This window comes from Hypanus sabinus, chromosome 6 (assembly GCF_030144855.1).
Source record: "Hypanus sabinus isolate sHypSab1 chromosome 6, sHypSab1.hap1, whole genome shotgun sequence".
In the NCBI taxonomy this organism is placed as follows: Eukaryota; Metazoa; Chordata; class Chondrichthyes; order Myliobatiformes; family Dasyatidae; genus Hypanus; species Hypanus sabinus.
This window is the reverse complement of record NC_082711.1, coordinates 174,894,240-174,907,497: the sequence shown is the minus strand read 5'-3', so window position 1 is coordinate 174,907,497 and position 13,258 is coordinate 174,894,240. Positions and strand designations below refer to the sequence as shown.

The window sequence follows — 13,258 nt, the reverse complement described above, 5'->3', positions numbered from 1 at the left end:
TTAGGGATCAAAATCACAAAGAACCATAAAGATTTGTTTGGATTTAATTTTTTACCCTTAATTGATCAGATTAAAGGTTTGTTTACTAAGTGGTCACCTTTGTCTCTATCTCTAATAGGTAGGATTAATGCTATTAAGATGGTTATTTTACCTAAGTTTTTATATATTTTTCAAGCGATACCAATTTTTATCACAAAATCTTTTTTTACTAATGTTGACTCTAAAATTTCTTCATATATATGGCAGTATAAAAATCCCAGGTTAGGTAAAACATATTTACAGAAGACAAAAAAGGAAGGCGGGTTAGTATTACCTAATTTCAGATTTTACTATTGGGCAGTTAATATTAGATATTTGTTATGCTGGTTGAAAGATGGGGGTGGATCTTTTGGCCCTTGTTGGGTGAGTTTAGAAACTAAATCGGTATCAACTTATGCTTTGGGTTCTATTTTAGGGACTTCTCTCCCTTTTGCTCTTTCTAAATTGCCGAAACGAATTGACAACCCGATAGTTAAACATACATTGCGTATATGGTTTCAATTTCGGAGATTTTTTGGGTTGACTCAATTCGTTTTAAATAGTCCTATTGTATCTAATTGTTTTTTTCACCCTTCCATTATAGATCAAGCTTATTCAGCTTGGAAAACTAAGGGATTACTAAGATTTTCTGATTTATTTTTAGATAATTGTTTCATGTCTTTTGAACAATTATCCAACAGATATAACTTGCCGAGATTTCATTTTTTTAGATATTTACAGATTAGACATTTTTTAAGTTCTGTACTCTCTACGTTTCCAAATTTTGTGCCTTCAGATACTTTGGAGAGTTTATTTGAATTAGACCCTTTTCAAAAAGGGCTTATTTCAAAACTTTATAATATAATTATGAAGATACGTTCAGAGCCCCTTTATAAGACTAAACAGGATTGGGACCCACTGTATTTAATTGGTTCTCTCAAACTATGTTATGTTTAAATTTAGAAAAAATTAGAAGTGGTACTTTTGAGACTTCTATTAAATTTGAAAAGTTATGGAGACCATTTATTCAACATTTTCATATGATGTAATATGACCCTGTGCCAAGTACATTTGATTTCCCAGCTTTTAGCTTATGTATTTTGAGAGGACCGGAAGTGACGGCATTGATGAATACTTATTTTTGTGAGATATTATAAACAGCCCACTTTTTTTTTTCCTTCTCTTTTGTTTGTTTTTTTTTCTTTTATATTACTTATTAGTTATAGTTATTAGATTAGATTAGTTAGTTTTGCATTATATAAATTTTTTTTTGTTTTTTTTTTCTTTCTTTTTTCTGTTTTTTTTATATTATACATTATGAAATATTTAGATTTACTATGTCCATACATTTATCTTATGGCTTATGTCTTGGTAAACTCATTTATATTGTAACTATTATGTATGTTTTTTTTTCATATGTAATGGAATGTGTATGTTGGTAATTTCTTTATCAATATATCATCTGTATTCTGTCCATATTATTAATATTAATAAAAAGATTTAGAAAGAAAGACACTGTGTAACTTTGTATTTAGCTTAAGTTTTTCTTAGCAAGATTCACCCTGATCCTGACCCCCTGTTCCGGTCCACTGGTGGCGCAGTGAGATCAGCACCGGGCTCGAGAACAGAGGTTCCCCGAGTTCAATCCAGTGACAGACCGCTCCAGTGCCGGGTTGATGTCGATCCAATGAATCCCGTACCATCCATGCCAGGTTGATGTCGAGCTCACAACTCAACCTCGTAAAAAAAAACACTGCCACCTTCAGTTTAAATATCCATGTGAAATATTGTGGAGGATCAAATACCCAAATCCAACACAGCCCCCACTTGTCCCATTTAACCTGTCTCAGTGCGGTGGTCCTCAGGACCCAGCAGACCTCAGGAGCTGGAGGAGTTCAGGACCCGCCGCCCACAGTGTTTCTGTTCCATTGACTGGAAGCGACCGCGATTGAAATTAAGTGGAAATAATAAAGCATTTGGAAAGAGGTGAAATGCCATTGGTCATTGGAAAAGCGTTAGGCTATAGTCGGTCAATGATCGGAACAATTTTAAAGGATAACGGATAAAGTGAAAATAATGGAGCATGTGAAAGGCCCTACCCCGATGAAAGCTACAATTATTACTAAGCAACGCAGTGGTTTAATTATTGGAATACATACATCTCTTAAGTGCTTTATATGCATAGAAAGGTAAAATATATACTAAGACAAACTTTTGACGAACTGACACTAAATAATACCGGATGTACTTGTTCCGACTTACGTACAAATCCGACTTAAAGATGGACTCAGGAACGGAATTCATAGGTAACCCGGGGACTGCCTGTACATGTTTTATCTTCCACATTATCTACAGATGATATAGTTTTCATTGTTTTTTTATTAACGGTATGATAGTCTATACCAAGATGATTCCAGAATATAATAAAGTAACAAAATTCATAATAATGGATTATTAGCAATTGAAATTTTAATAAAAACCTGAAAATGTGACTGAGAAATTGGGGGCTGAATGACTTCGGTCACAATATGCAATTGTCATACAGAACCTTCACCACATCTGAAATTATGGATTCATATTGAGAGACAGAAGTTCTGATACTTTCCTTAAATCACTTTAACAACAAGGATAGGTAATTATTTAATCATGCTCACTGAGGCCTGACATTATTGCTTTATTTGATACCCAACACACTGCCCAGCTGAGAACCATAGAACACTACAGCACAGAAAACAGGCCACTCGGCCCTTCTAGTCTGTGCCAAAACTTTATTCCGTTAGTCCCATTGACCCGCATCCAGTCCATAACCCTCCAGACCTCTCTCATCCATGTACCTATCCAATTTATTCTTAAAACTTAAGAGTGAGCTTGCATTTACGTCAGATGGCAGCTCGTTCCACACTCCCACCACTCTGAGTAAGTTCCCCTTAATGTTCCCCCTAAACCTTTCCCCTTTCACTCTAAAGCCATGTCCTCTCATATTGATCTCTCCTAATCTAAGTGGAAAGAGCCTACTCGCATTTACTCTGTCTATATCCCTCATAATTTTGTACACCTCTATCAAATCCCCCCTCGTTCTTCTACGCTTCAAGGAATAAAGTCCTAACCTGTTCAGTCTTTCCCTGTAACTCAACTCCTGAAGACCCGGCAACATCCTAGTAAATCTTCTCTGCACTCTTTCAATCTTACTGATATCCATCCTATAGCTAGGTGACCAGAATTGGGCACAATACTCCAAATTTACCCTCACTAATGTCTTATACAACCTCACGATAGCATCCCAAGTCCTACACTCAATACCTTGATTTATGAATGCCAGGATGCCAAAAGCTTTCTTTACAACCCTATCTACCTGTGACACCACCTTCAAGGAGTTACGTATCTGAACCTCCAAGGAGTTACATATCTGAACCTCCAGATCCTTTTGTTCCTCCGCACTCCTCAGTGCCCTACCATTTACTATGTCCTATCTTGATCTGTCCTTCCAAAATGCAACACCTCACTCTTGTCCATATTAAATTCCACCTGCCATTTTCTGGCCCATTTTTCCAGATGGTCGAGATCCCTGTGCAAGCTTTGAAAGCCTTCCTTGCTGTCCACAACGCCTCCAATCTTAGTGGCATCAGCAAACTTCCTGATCCAATTTACCACATTATCATTTAGATCATTGATATAGACAACAAACAACAATGGTCCCAGCACAGATCCCTGAGGCACACCACTAGTCACAGGCCTCCAGTCTGTGAAGCAGTCATCCACTATCACTCTCTGTCTTCTCCCACACAGCCAATTTCGAATCCAGTTTACAACTTCTCCATGGATAACTAGTATCTGAACCTTCTGAACTAACCTCCCATGTGGGACCTTGTCAATGGCCTTACTAGTCCTTAAAGTCCATGCATACAACATCCACAGCCTTTCCTTCATCTACTTTCTTGGTAACCTCCTTGAAAAACTCTACAAGATTTGTTAAACATGATCTACCATGCACAAAGCCATGTTGACTACTCCTAATCAGCCCTTGGCTGTCCAAATACTTGTATATCCAATCTTTCAGAACACCTTCCAATAATTTACCTACTACTGATGTCAGGCTCACCGGCCTGTATTACCTGGTTTACTTTTGGAGCCTTTTTTAAACGACAGAACAACATGAGCTACCCTCCAATCCTCCGGCACCGCACCCGTGACTAAGGACATTTTAAATATTTCTGCCAATTTATTCTGCCAATAAATTGCCCCTGCAATTTCTACACTAGTCTCTCTAAAGATCCAAGGAAATATCATGTCAGGCCTGGGGGATTTATCTACCTTCATTCGCTGTAAGGCAGCAAGCACCTCCTCCTCTTTAATCTCTATATGTTCCATGACACTACTGCTTGTTTCCCTTCCTTCCATATACGCTATGCCAGTTTTCTAAATAAATACTGATGCAAAAAATCTGTTTAAGATCTCCCCCATTTCATGAGGCTCCACACAAAGATGACCACTCTGATCTTCTAGGGGACCAATTTTGTCCCTTACTATCCTTTTACTCTTAATATACTTGTAGAAACCCTTCTGGTTTACCTTCACATTAGCTGTCAAAGCAACCTCATGTCTTCTTTTTGCCTTACTGATGTCCTTCTTTAGTATTTTCTTACATTTTTCACTCTTCAAGTACCTCATTTGTTCCTTGCTGCCTATACCTGCTATAAACTTCTCTTTTTCTTAACCAGATCGCCAATATCCCTTGAAAACCAAGGTTCCCTGTGCCTGTTAACTTTGCCTTTAATCCTGGCAGGAACAAGCAGACTCTGCACTCTCAAAATTTTGCTTTTGAAGGCATTCCACTTACATCCTTGCCAGAAAACAATTTATCCCAATCCACTCTTCCTAGATCCTTTCTCATTTCTACAAAATTGGCCCTTCTCCAATTTAGAACCTCAACTCAAGGACCAGACCTATCCCTATCTATAATTAACTTGAAACTAATGACATTATGGTCACTGGACCCAAAATGTTCACCTACACATACTTCTGTCACCTGACCTGTCTGGTTCCCTAATAGGATATCAAGTATTACATCCTCTCTCATAGGCACCTCTATATATTGATTTAGAAAACTTTCCTGAACACATTTTGACAAACTCCAAGCCATCTAGCCCTTTCACAGTGTGGGAGTCCCAGTCAACATGTGGAAAGTTAAAATCCCCTACTATTACAACTTTGTTTCTTACATCAGTCTACTATCTCTCTACAGATTTGCTCATCCAATTCTCTCTATTGGGCTAGCTATAATACAACCCTGTTAGTGTGGTCACACCTTTCCCGTTCCTCAGCTCTACCCATATGGCCTCTGTAGACAAGCCCTCCCGGCTGTCCTGTCTATGCCAGGGAAGACATCACAGTTGTGCTAGTAACGCCATTCCTCCCCCTTTATCACGTCCGAAACAACGGAACCCCGGAACATTAAGCTGCCAGTCCTGCCCCTCCTGAAACCAAGTCTCACTAATAGCGATAATGTCGTAATCCCACATGCCAATCCACACCCTAAACTCATCTGTCTTATCTACAATACTCCTTGCATTGAAATAGATGCACCTGAGAACATTTCTATCACATACTAACCTTTGATTTCTGTCTGTACATGCAGTCCTCATATGACCTTTATCCTCCTCCACCTCACTATCTGCTCTGACACTCTGGTTCCCCTCCCCCTGCAAATCTAGGTTAAACCCCCCCCCAGAGCAGCACTACCAACCTACCAGCAAGGATGTTAGTCCCTCTCCTTTCAGGTGCAAACTGACATGTCGGAACAGGTCCCACCTTCCCTGGAACAAAGCCCAATTGTCCGGAAAGGTGAAGCCCTCCCTCCTGCACCATCTCCTTAGCCATGTATTTAGCTGAATTATCTTCCTATTTCTAGCCTCACTAGCACGTGGCACAGGTAGCAATCCTGAGATGGCAACCCTGGAGGTCCTGTCCTTCAACTTTGCACCAAACTCCCTAAACTCTCTTTGCAGGACCACCTCCTCCTCCTTCCTATCCACGTCATTGGTCCCTACGTGGACCACGACATCTGGCTGTTCACCCTCCCTCCTGAGAATACCTAACTATTGAATCCCCTATCACTACTGCCCTACTCTTTTCCTTCCTTCCTTTCTGAGCTGAGGTCAAAAGAAAAATGAAAACCAGGACAGGCAGCATCTGTGGAAAAGCAAAGTTAACGTTTCAAGTTTCCAACCCTTTAACAGAACTGACGGGTTAGAAAACCATTCCCCTTTCCAAAAATATTGCCAGCCCCGCAAAAATATTTTCATTTTTCAGGATCTATAGGATCAGTTTTAATTTGTTTTCACCACCATAGTTTCTTTTTCATTTTCAAGAAAAGTTAAACATTCTGCCAGAAACTGGCCAACATCATATCTGAAATATTCCTAGTCTTTATGACCAAAGAAATTCCTCCACAGCTTAAAAGAGGTGTTCCCAACCTGGAGTCCATGGATACCTTGTTTAATGGCTTTGGTCCATGGCATAAAAAAAAGTTGCTCGGAGTGTTCTTTTGTCTTCATGGTGTAGTTTTTGTCAGGATACTGACTCACCAGCAGGTGGACCTTCCACATACAAGCGTATTTTCACTACAATCAATTGAAACACCTTGACTCCAAGAACAGATCTTCATTTAACTAATTATGTGATTTCTGAACCCAACTGGCTGCACCAGTGATGATTTGGCGTGTCATTTTAAGGGAGGGGGGTGGTGAACATTCATGCAGTCAATTATTTAGTGTTTTATATTTGTAATTAAGTTACATCACTTTGTAGAAATTTGTTTTTACTTTGACATGTTAGTTTTTTTCTGTTGACCCATGTCACAAAAACCAAATTAAATCCACTGCGATTCAATGTTGTAAAACAATAAAACAAGAAAACTTCTAAAAGGGGGTAAATACTTTTTAATAGCCACTGCACATCAGCAAACCAGATTATCAAGGTGCTATTCATTGATGAGTAAATATTTACGGATAACGATTGAACCACAGACCTTCTCTTGGGTTTAAAATGCCACCTTAACAGAAGAAAGCTACAGTATATTGGCCAAATATGTATCAAATTTCTTTCAATTTGACATCATGATCTATTGTTAACAAAAGTAAAATCATTGCAAAGAAATGCAAATAAACCATTTTACCTTAAAGATTTAAGTAATAAAGCCTGGTGGAACAACTAAGGTAACAAAGCAAGATGTGGATTTCTGAATTATTATACTGTACATGGAAAACCCAAAAAGACAGACTGAATGTATAGTGAACTATCAACAGAGGGCCTTACACCTGATGACATGCATGGACTTTAAAGTTTTATATGGTGTATATAGAGACAAAAGGCCATAGAAAAATTAGTTACAGGCTGTTCACAGTAGATTTTCCTCACTAGATTGATCCCTGTTCAGAGGCATTTGTCCTGTGAAAGGTTGGGGGGGGGGGGGGGTGATAAATTGCATGGATTCACTGGAGTTAAGAATAAGAGAGGATTGCAATGTTCAAAGATTATTTGCTGATTGTAACCAGGAATAATTACTATTTAACTTTCAGATACTAATCAGACATCCATTTAATAGAAATTAGCAGGATGGAGCTGGCAAGACACAATGACACTTGTAGGAAGCAAATAAAACTTCTAACAATTTTACTAAATATACTTTTTCTGGACTACAATCACTGAAATCCACATACTGTAATTTCCCATCAGCAAATGGTCTTTTGAATCATCTGTATGACCTGGCATTTTTGTGGTATCCTGAAATAGTTGGCGAACTAGATTCTTGAGAATGCAGGTACAGTTACAGCGGCAATTGCTGGAGTGGACTGAAGCAGTGGGGCCCAGGACCGAGGGCAGATTTTAAAAACTGATGCTTGGCCAATTTAAGCAATGAGCAAGATTAAAAAGATTAAGGCATCGAAGCCAAGGGCAGAGGATGAACTGTTGTTCAGCAGGCTTCACTCACCTCAGCACTAAACTGACTCCTGACTCTGCAGCTGCAGCCATCTGAGTCACCTCAGTGCCAGACCTGGCTCCGTGGCATGGCCTGCAGCCATTGACTTATGGACCAGCTGCAGCACTGAACTGGCTGTGGACATTTTTTCGGGGACTCCATAATACATGCTCTGTGGATTGTTTTGTATGACATGTACTATCGTGTGTGACTGCATTTGTGGTGTGGGATTTTTGGTGGAATGCCCTGTGGGACCATTTGAAGTTAATCCTTGCCTGGGTATAGCACAAGGTAACCCCTTGAAGACGACATCCCTGTGATAGATCACTTTGGTGGTAATTCGTATGTGGATTTGGAATGGCTTGACAGAGGATCTTCGACAACTGATATTTATTAATTACCATCGTGGAACCTATGAAATTCGACGTAACTGCCTTCTCTTTACATTTTACCTTGGATTACAAATATCTCTCTCCCATCATTTATTCCTTGGATTACTGAACTTTCCTACGCTAGCATCTCAAGACTCTAAGCCTTGTTCCCCCAGGCTTAATAGTTTGGGAGTTATATTTACACACATTTATGCACATAACACTGATAACCTTTGCTTATCTTGTTTAAATTACAATACTATAAGTAGATACTAATGAAGATAGTGGTTTTAACAAACCCAGACTACAGGTGTAATCTATTGCTGTTGGTTTGTTTCTAAAACGATACAGTTCATAACAGTTGTTTATCATATACACACTTTAACAATAAATGTACTTTGAATGTTGAATTGTGTTCACTGCAATACCCTATTATTACATTTGCTTACTGTTCCTCTGGATATTACCTCATCACATCAATAGCCTTAACCAGAGCTCACCTGCTGATGTTCACCTTCAACATAATAGGCCATTATAGCCACAGCCAACAAGAACAGCAGAGTCAGAACAAACCTTCGCCGTTCCCATAACCTGGAAAGGAAAACATGTTCAGAATGAGTGGAGCTCTGTGTCGGAAGGGCTATGACGGTTTATAGTTTTAGTTGGGGGCAGATAGCAAGAAAAAAAAAGGAAATTGGCAAATTGGTTTATTATTGTCACATGTATCAAAGTACAGTGAAGAACTTGTCTTGCAGTTTGAGAAATGGACTTGAGGCTACCAAGGATCTCTGTCCTCTACAGCCTCAAGTCCATTTCCCAACTTACCTTCCTGGCTATCTATCTCATGAGCAAATTTAACAGCCACATATTAGATCACTTTAATCAAGTCATTTATATAATTTAGAAAAAGTTGAGGCTCTAACACCAACCTTGCTTTATGCCACTCATTATAACTTATCAATCAGAAAACAAATATTTTATGCTTGATCATTTTCCTGAAAACCAGCTAATCTTCTATCAAGACCCTCTGTATCATCAACATTAAATGACATAAGCAATTACCATTGATGTGGCACTTTATCAACTGCCTCACGGCTGATTTTAGTACATATAGAGTGGATTTTGGTTAATTTGGGCAGATGCCTATTTGGGACTACACAAAGATCAAAAACTAATCAAGAAAATAACCAGGTATCCAGGTGTTCTTTCATTTATTTGGGACACTATGCCACTTAAATGGGACAGGAAACTTTTGCTAAACAACTTCCAAATAACTTCAGTCACATGCACTTCTGTGGCCGTGAGATTCAACAGCATGCTTAGAAGAAACGAATTTTAAAATAACATCAGTTGTGTTTGTCTTCAAAAGCAGTGATTTTTGCCACTGATAATTGGTGAGAAATAAGGACAGGGACAATTCAGAACTAGTTGCTTACTGCAGTTTCCAGTATTTGCATTTGGAGCTGCAGAAATGGCTGAGAGTGAAAATGAAAATGAACTTCAAGTTATAAACTACAAATAATTTGAAGGTATCAGTAATCATCTTGAATGTTACAATGATAATGAAGATTTAGAGGATGCAGTCATCTAAAGCATTGTTTGAAAGCAGTCCATTATCTGAAATTAGGTACCTGCGCTGATTTTGTTCATTTACAGCCAATCAAAAGAACATGGTAGCATACAATTCCTCCATGAATAACTATTAGAAATTAATCCAGTTTTGTAGTATAGATTGGGTTCTAATTTATTCTGTATTTCATTTAACTACATAATTTGTTAATATACACCTCAGGCTTCCAGCCGGGTACAGGTGTTAATTATAACTGACTTTTTGATGACGAACTCTGCCATCTTCAAGGATAATCAAAGAAGATGACAGAGTTTCTCATTGAAATGTCAGTTTATAACCAATACCTGTATCCAGCTGAGAGCTCGAGAAGAGTTTATTCATCATATAACCTAGATTCTTTTTCACGTAATTTATTACTCAGTTAAAATGGTAAATTGTCTTCTTTATACCTTTAGCTATTTCCAAGAAATTTCAGTTAATTGGGGCAACTGTTTAATTGGGCCAAAATGTACTGGTCTCAATGTGTTCTAATTAATTGGAATCCACTGTATTGGCTATTTTTTTTTTAAATTAGAGCATAATTGAAAAAGAACTCTCTCTGCCAGGTTGTGCTGGAAATTCATTAATTTTGCAAATGTATATATCATGGGCAGTTTAAATGGAAAAAGGGAAACTCTATTCAGTTTAGTTTCTCAAAAGGTCCTTCTCAGTTACAAATTGGTGCTAGAAAAAAGCAAAGTACACAGTGGGGAAAGAAAAATTAGTTCAACAGGAGACAAGTTTAGGCAAGAATGTTCTTTTTAATACAGATAATGCATACAAAAGCAAGACTCTCACCACATTCAAAAGAAGCTTATTTCAACATTCCTGACTGACATCATCACTAACCACAGAGCTGGGAATTAAAAACAAAGATCAGTCGAAGTCAGAGGGTCCATTTGATGAAAATTGGCGTGAGTAGAGGTACACCAGGTGGATTCTTCCTACTACCAGCTCATTAAATGGGCTCTTCAGCCCACTGCATCTATGCCCTTTGTCCATCTACACTTATCCCATTCGCCTGCATTAGGACCACCTGACATCTTGCCTATTTGTGCCATTTAAATGTAATTTGTATCCAATTCCATCATCTCCTCTACCAATGCCTTCTACATATCAACAAGTTTCTTGTGGGGAAAAATAAATCTTAATCTTCAATACACCTTCCTGAAAAATGCCATTTTGATACCCCTTTGATTACCCCATTTATAAGTGACACACACAACACAGGAAGCACTGCAGTATTTAAAGTTGAAATATTAAAAACCTTGTTTATGAAAAATCAATAACTGACTAATGTTTTATTACTCGATCTTGCCTGCTTTGAATGCCTAAAAACCGTTCTATGAAAATCTGTTATTAAAAAAAAACTCTTAGTCACAGTGCTGCAGTGGAGAATGAAGGAGCATTGTTAGCAGTTTGAAAAGTGAAGTTAATGACTTTAAAGCCCAGATACACACCAAGCTATGGAACCACACAAGAACATCCTTTTTTTAAATAATGTCAACAAGGAATAAATGAACTACTCTTTACATGACAATACAATCGTCAATGCCTTTGTTGTGGCTTCAATATCAATAAAAGTGAATTAACAGGTCAACATTACACTGTTAATGTAGTTGGCATGGATTCATTGGGGCAAAGGGCCTGCTTTTCTGTTACATTGCTCCGTTACTCTGAGTTATGGTATGTAGACATTAGGCAGAAACATGTTGTACAGGGTCCATCACCAACAATTGACTTGACCAAATCCACATGTGAAGCCCCACGATGGTCTACACTCCAGTGGTGTTTTCTAAGTAGTGACCAGGCTCTAAAAGGACAGAAAAAAACCTGCACCCTGAAAGATTCCAAAAGCACTGAGAGCAATCAAAGCTCCCCTTCCCCAGCTGAGACAGCTGCAATACACTTTGAAAATCAAAAGGACATGGATCCAAGGTGAGAGGAAGAAATTTTAAATGTGGTCTGAGAGGCTGGAACGCATTGTGAGGAAATGGTGGAATCAGATACAAGAAAAGTAGCGCAAGGACAGGTAAGTGAGATTAGTGTGGGTGGCATAAGGTCAGCTAAAGGACATGTTACTGTGCTGAATGATGTTTTGACTTTGAAATATCACTGATATTGTCATACATAAAAAAATAAAGCTAATGCAAACATAAAATTAAACTAATATGAAGAATCTACCATTCTTCCCCCTCCCACCACCCATTGGCTGACTTTTCACCACTTCACCAAAATTCCTCTCAAAATTATTTGGGTCAATTTCAGTACCAGGTCTAATCTGGCAGAGAATCCAATAGTTGATTTCTCCCAGCATAAATTTTAGAAGGAAGAGCTGTGCTGCTGCAAAATTCAGCACCTTAAGTGCCATTTCCCATGAAGTTTAGAACTTCTGCATTTGATAATCCATGTTCTCAAGTGCTGGACATTATTGTTTAAAATGACACACACAAAAAGCTGAAGGAACTCAGCAGGTCAAGCATGGAAATGAACAAACAGTTGACATTTCAGGCCAAGACCCTTCCTCAGTACCGGAAAGGAAGGAGGAAAGATGCCGAAGTAAACTATAGGTTGGGGGGGGGGGGGTGAAGAAGAATAGGTAGGCGTTCGGCAAAATTAGGTTTGTGGGAAAGGGCTGGAGAGGAAGGAATCGCAATAGGAGAGGAGAGTGGACCACAAACGAAAGGAAAGAGGGAGGGGCACCAGGGGGAGGTGCTGGCAGATGAGAAGAGGCCAGAAAGGGGAATAGAGGGGGGGTATTTTTGTTAAAACCAGAAGGAGAAATCTATATTCATGCCATCAGGTTGGCAGCGACCCAGACGGAACACACAGACAACCAACGCCACAAGGAGATCACCCTCCCATCTGACACGCCACCAATCCATCCACCAGAACACCAACTAGCTATCAGCCCACCTAGATGGAGCCAGGTGGAAAAAATAGTACATAGAGCAAGGGCCGCATCAGCCCCAGGTCCCAATGGAGTACCACACAGGCTCTACAAAAATGCACTAAGTGCCCTAGCTGTCTGGAACACACTCGCACTATCTGGCATCAGATCCAGGTCACCAAGGAGGGAACAGATCTTCACGTGGTGTTCCTGGAACTCGCCAACGCCTTCAGCTCAGTCCCTCATAACCTCCTCTGGACTGCTTTCGACTTCTTCAGGGTCCCAGTGGCCCTCACAAGCCTCATTAAGGCCTACTTCCAGGATGTGCAGCTATGTTTGACAACAGCAGACTACACCACAGCGTGGCAACATCTGGAAGTGGGAATTATGGC

At 39.2% G+C, this 13,258-nt stretch overlaps 1 protein-coding gene across 5 annotated transcripts in view; it reads right to left on the bottom strand.

Annotated features, from left to right (window-relative positions):
• Positions 1–13,258, bottom strand: part of vmp1 (vacuole membrane protein 1) — a 200,091-nt gene that overhangs the window by 114,478 nt on the left and 72,355 nt on the right. For all 5 annotated transcript variants that reach the window (XM_059973627.1, XM_059973629.1, XM_059973628.1 and 2 more), the window contains one exon: positions 8,868–8,958. In XM_059973627.1, coding sequence (XP_059829610.1) covers positions 8,868–8,958 — 91 coding nt within the window. The remainder of the gene's footprint in view (positions 1–8,867; positions 8,959–13,258) is intronic.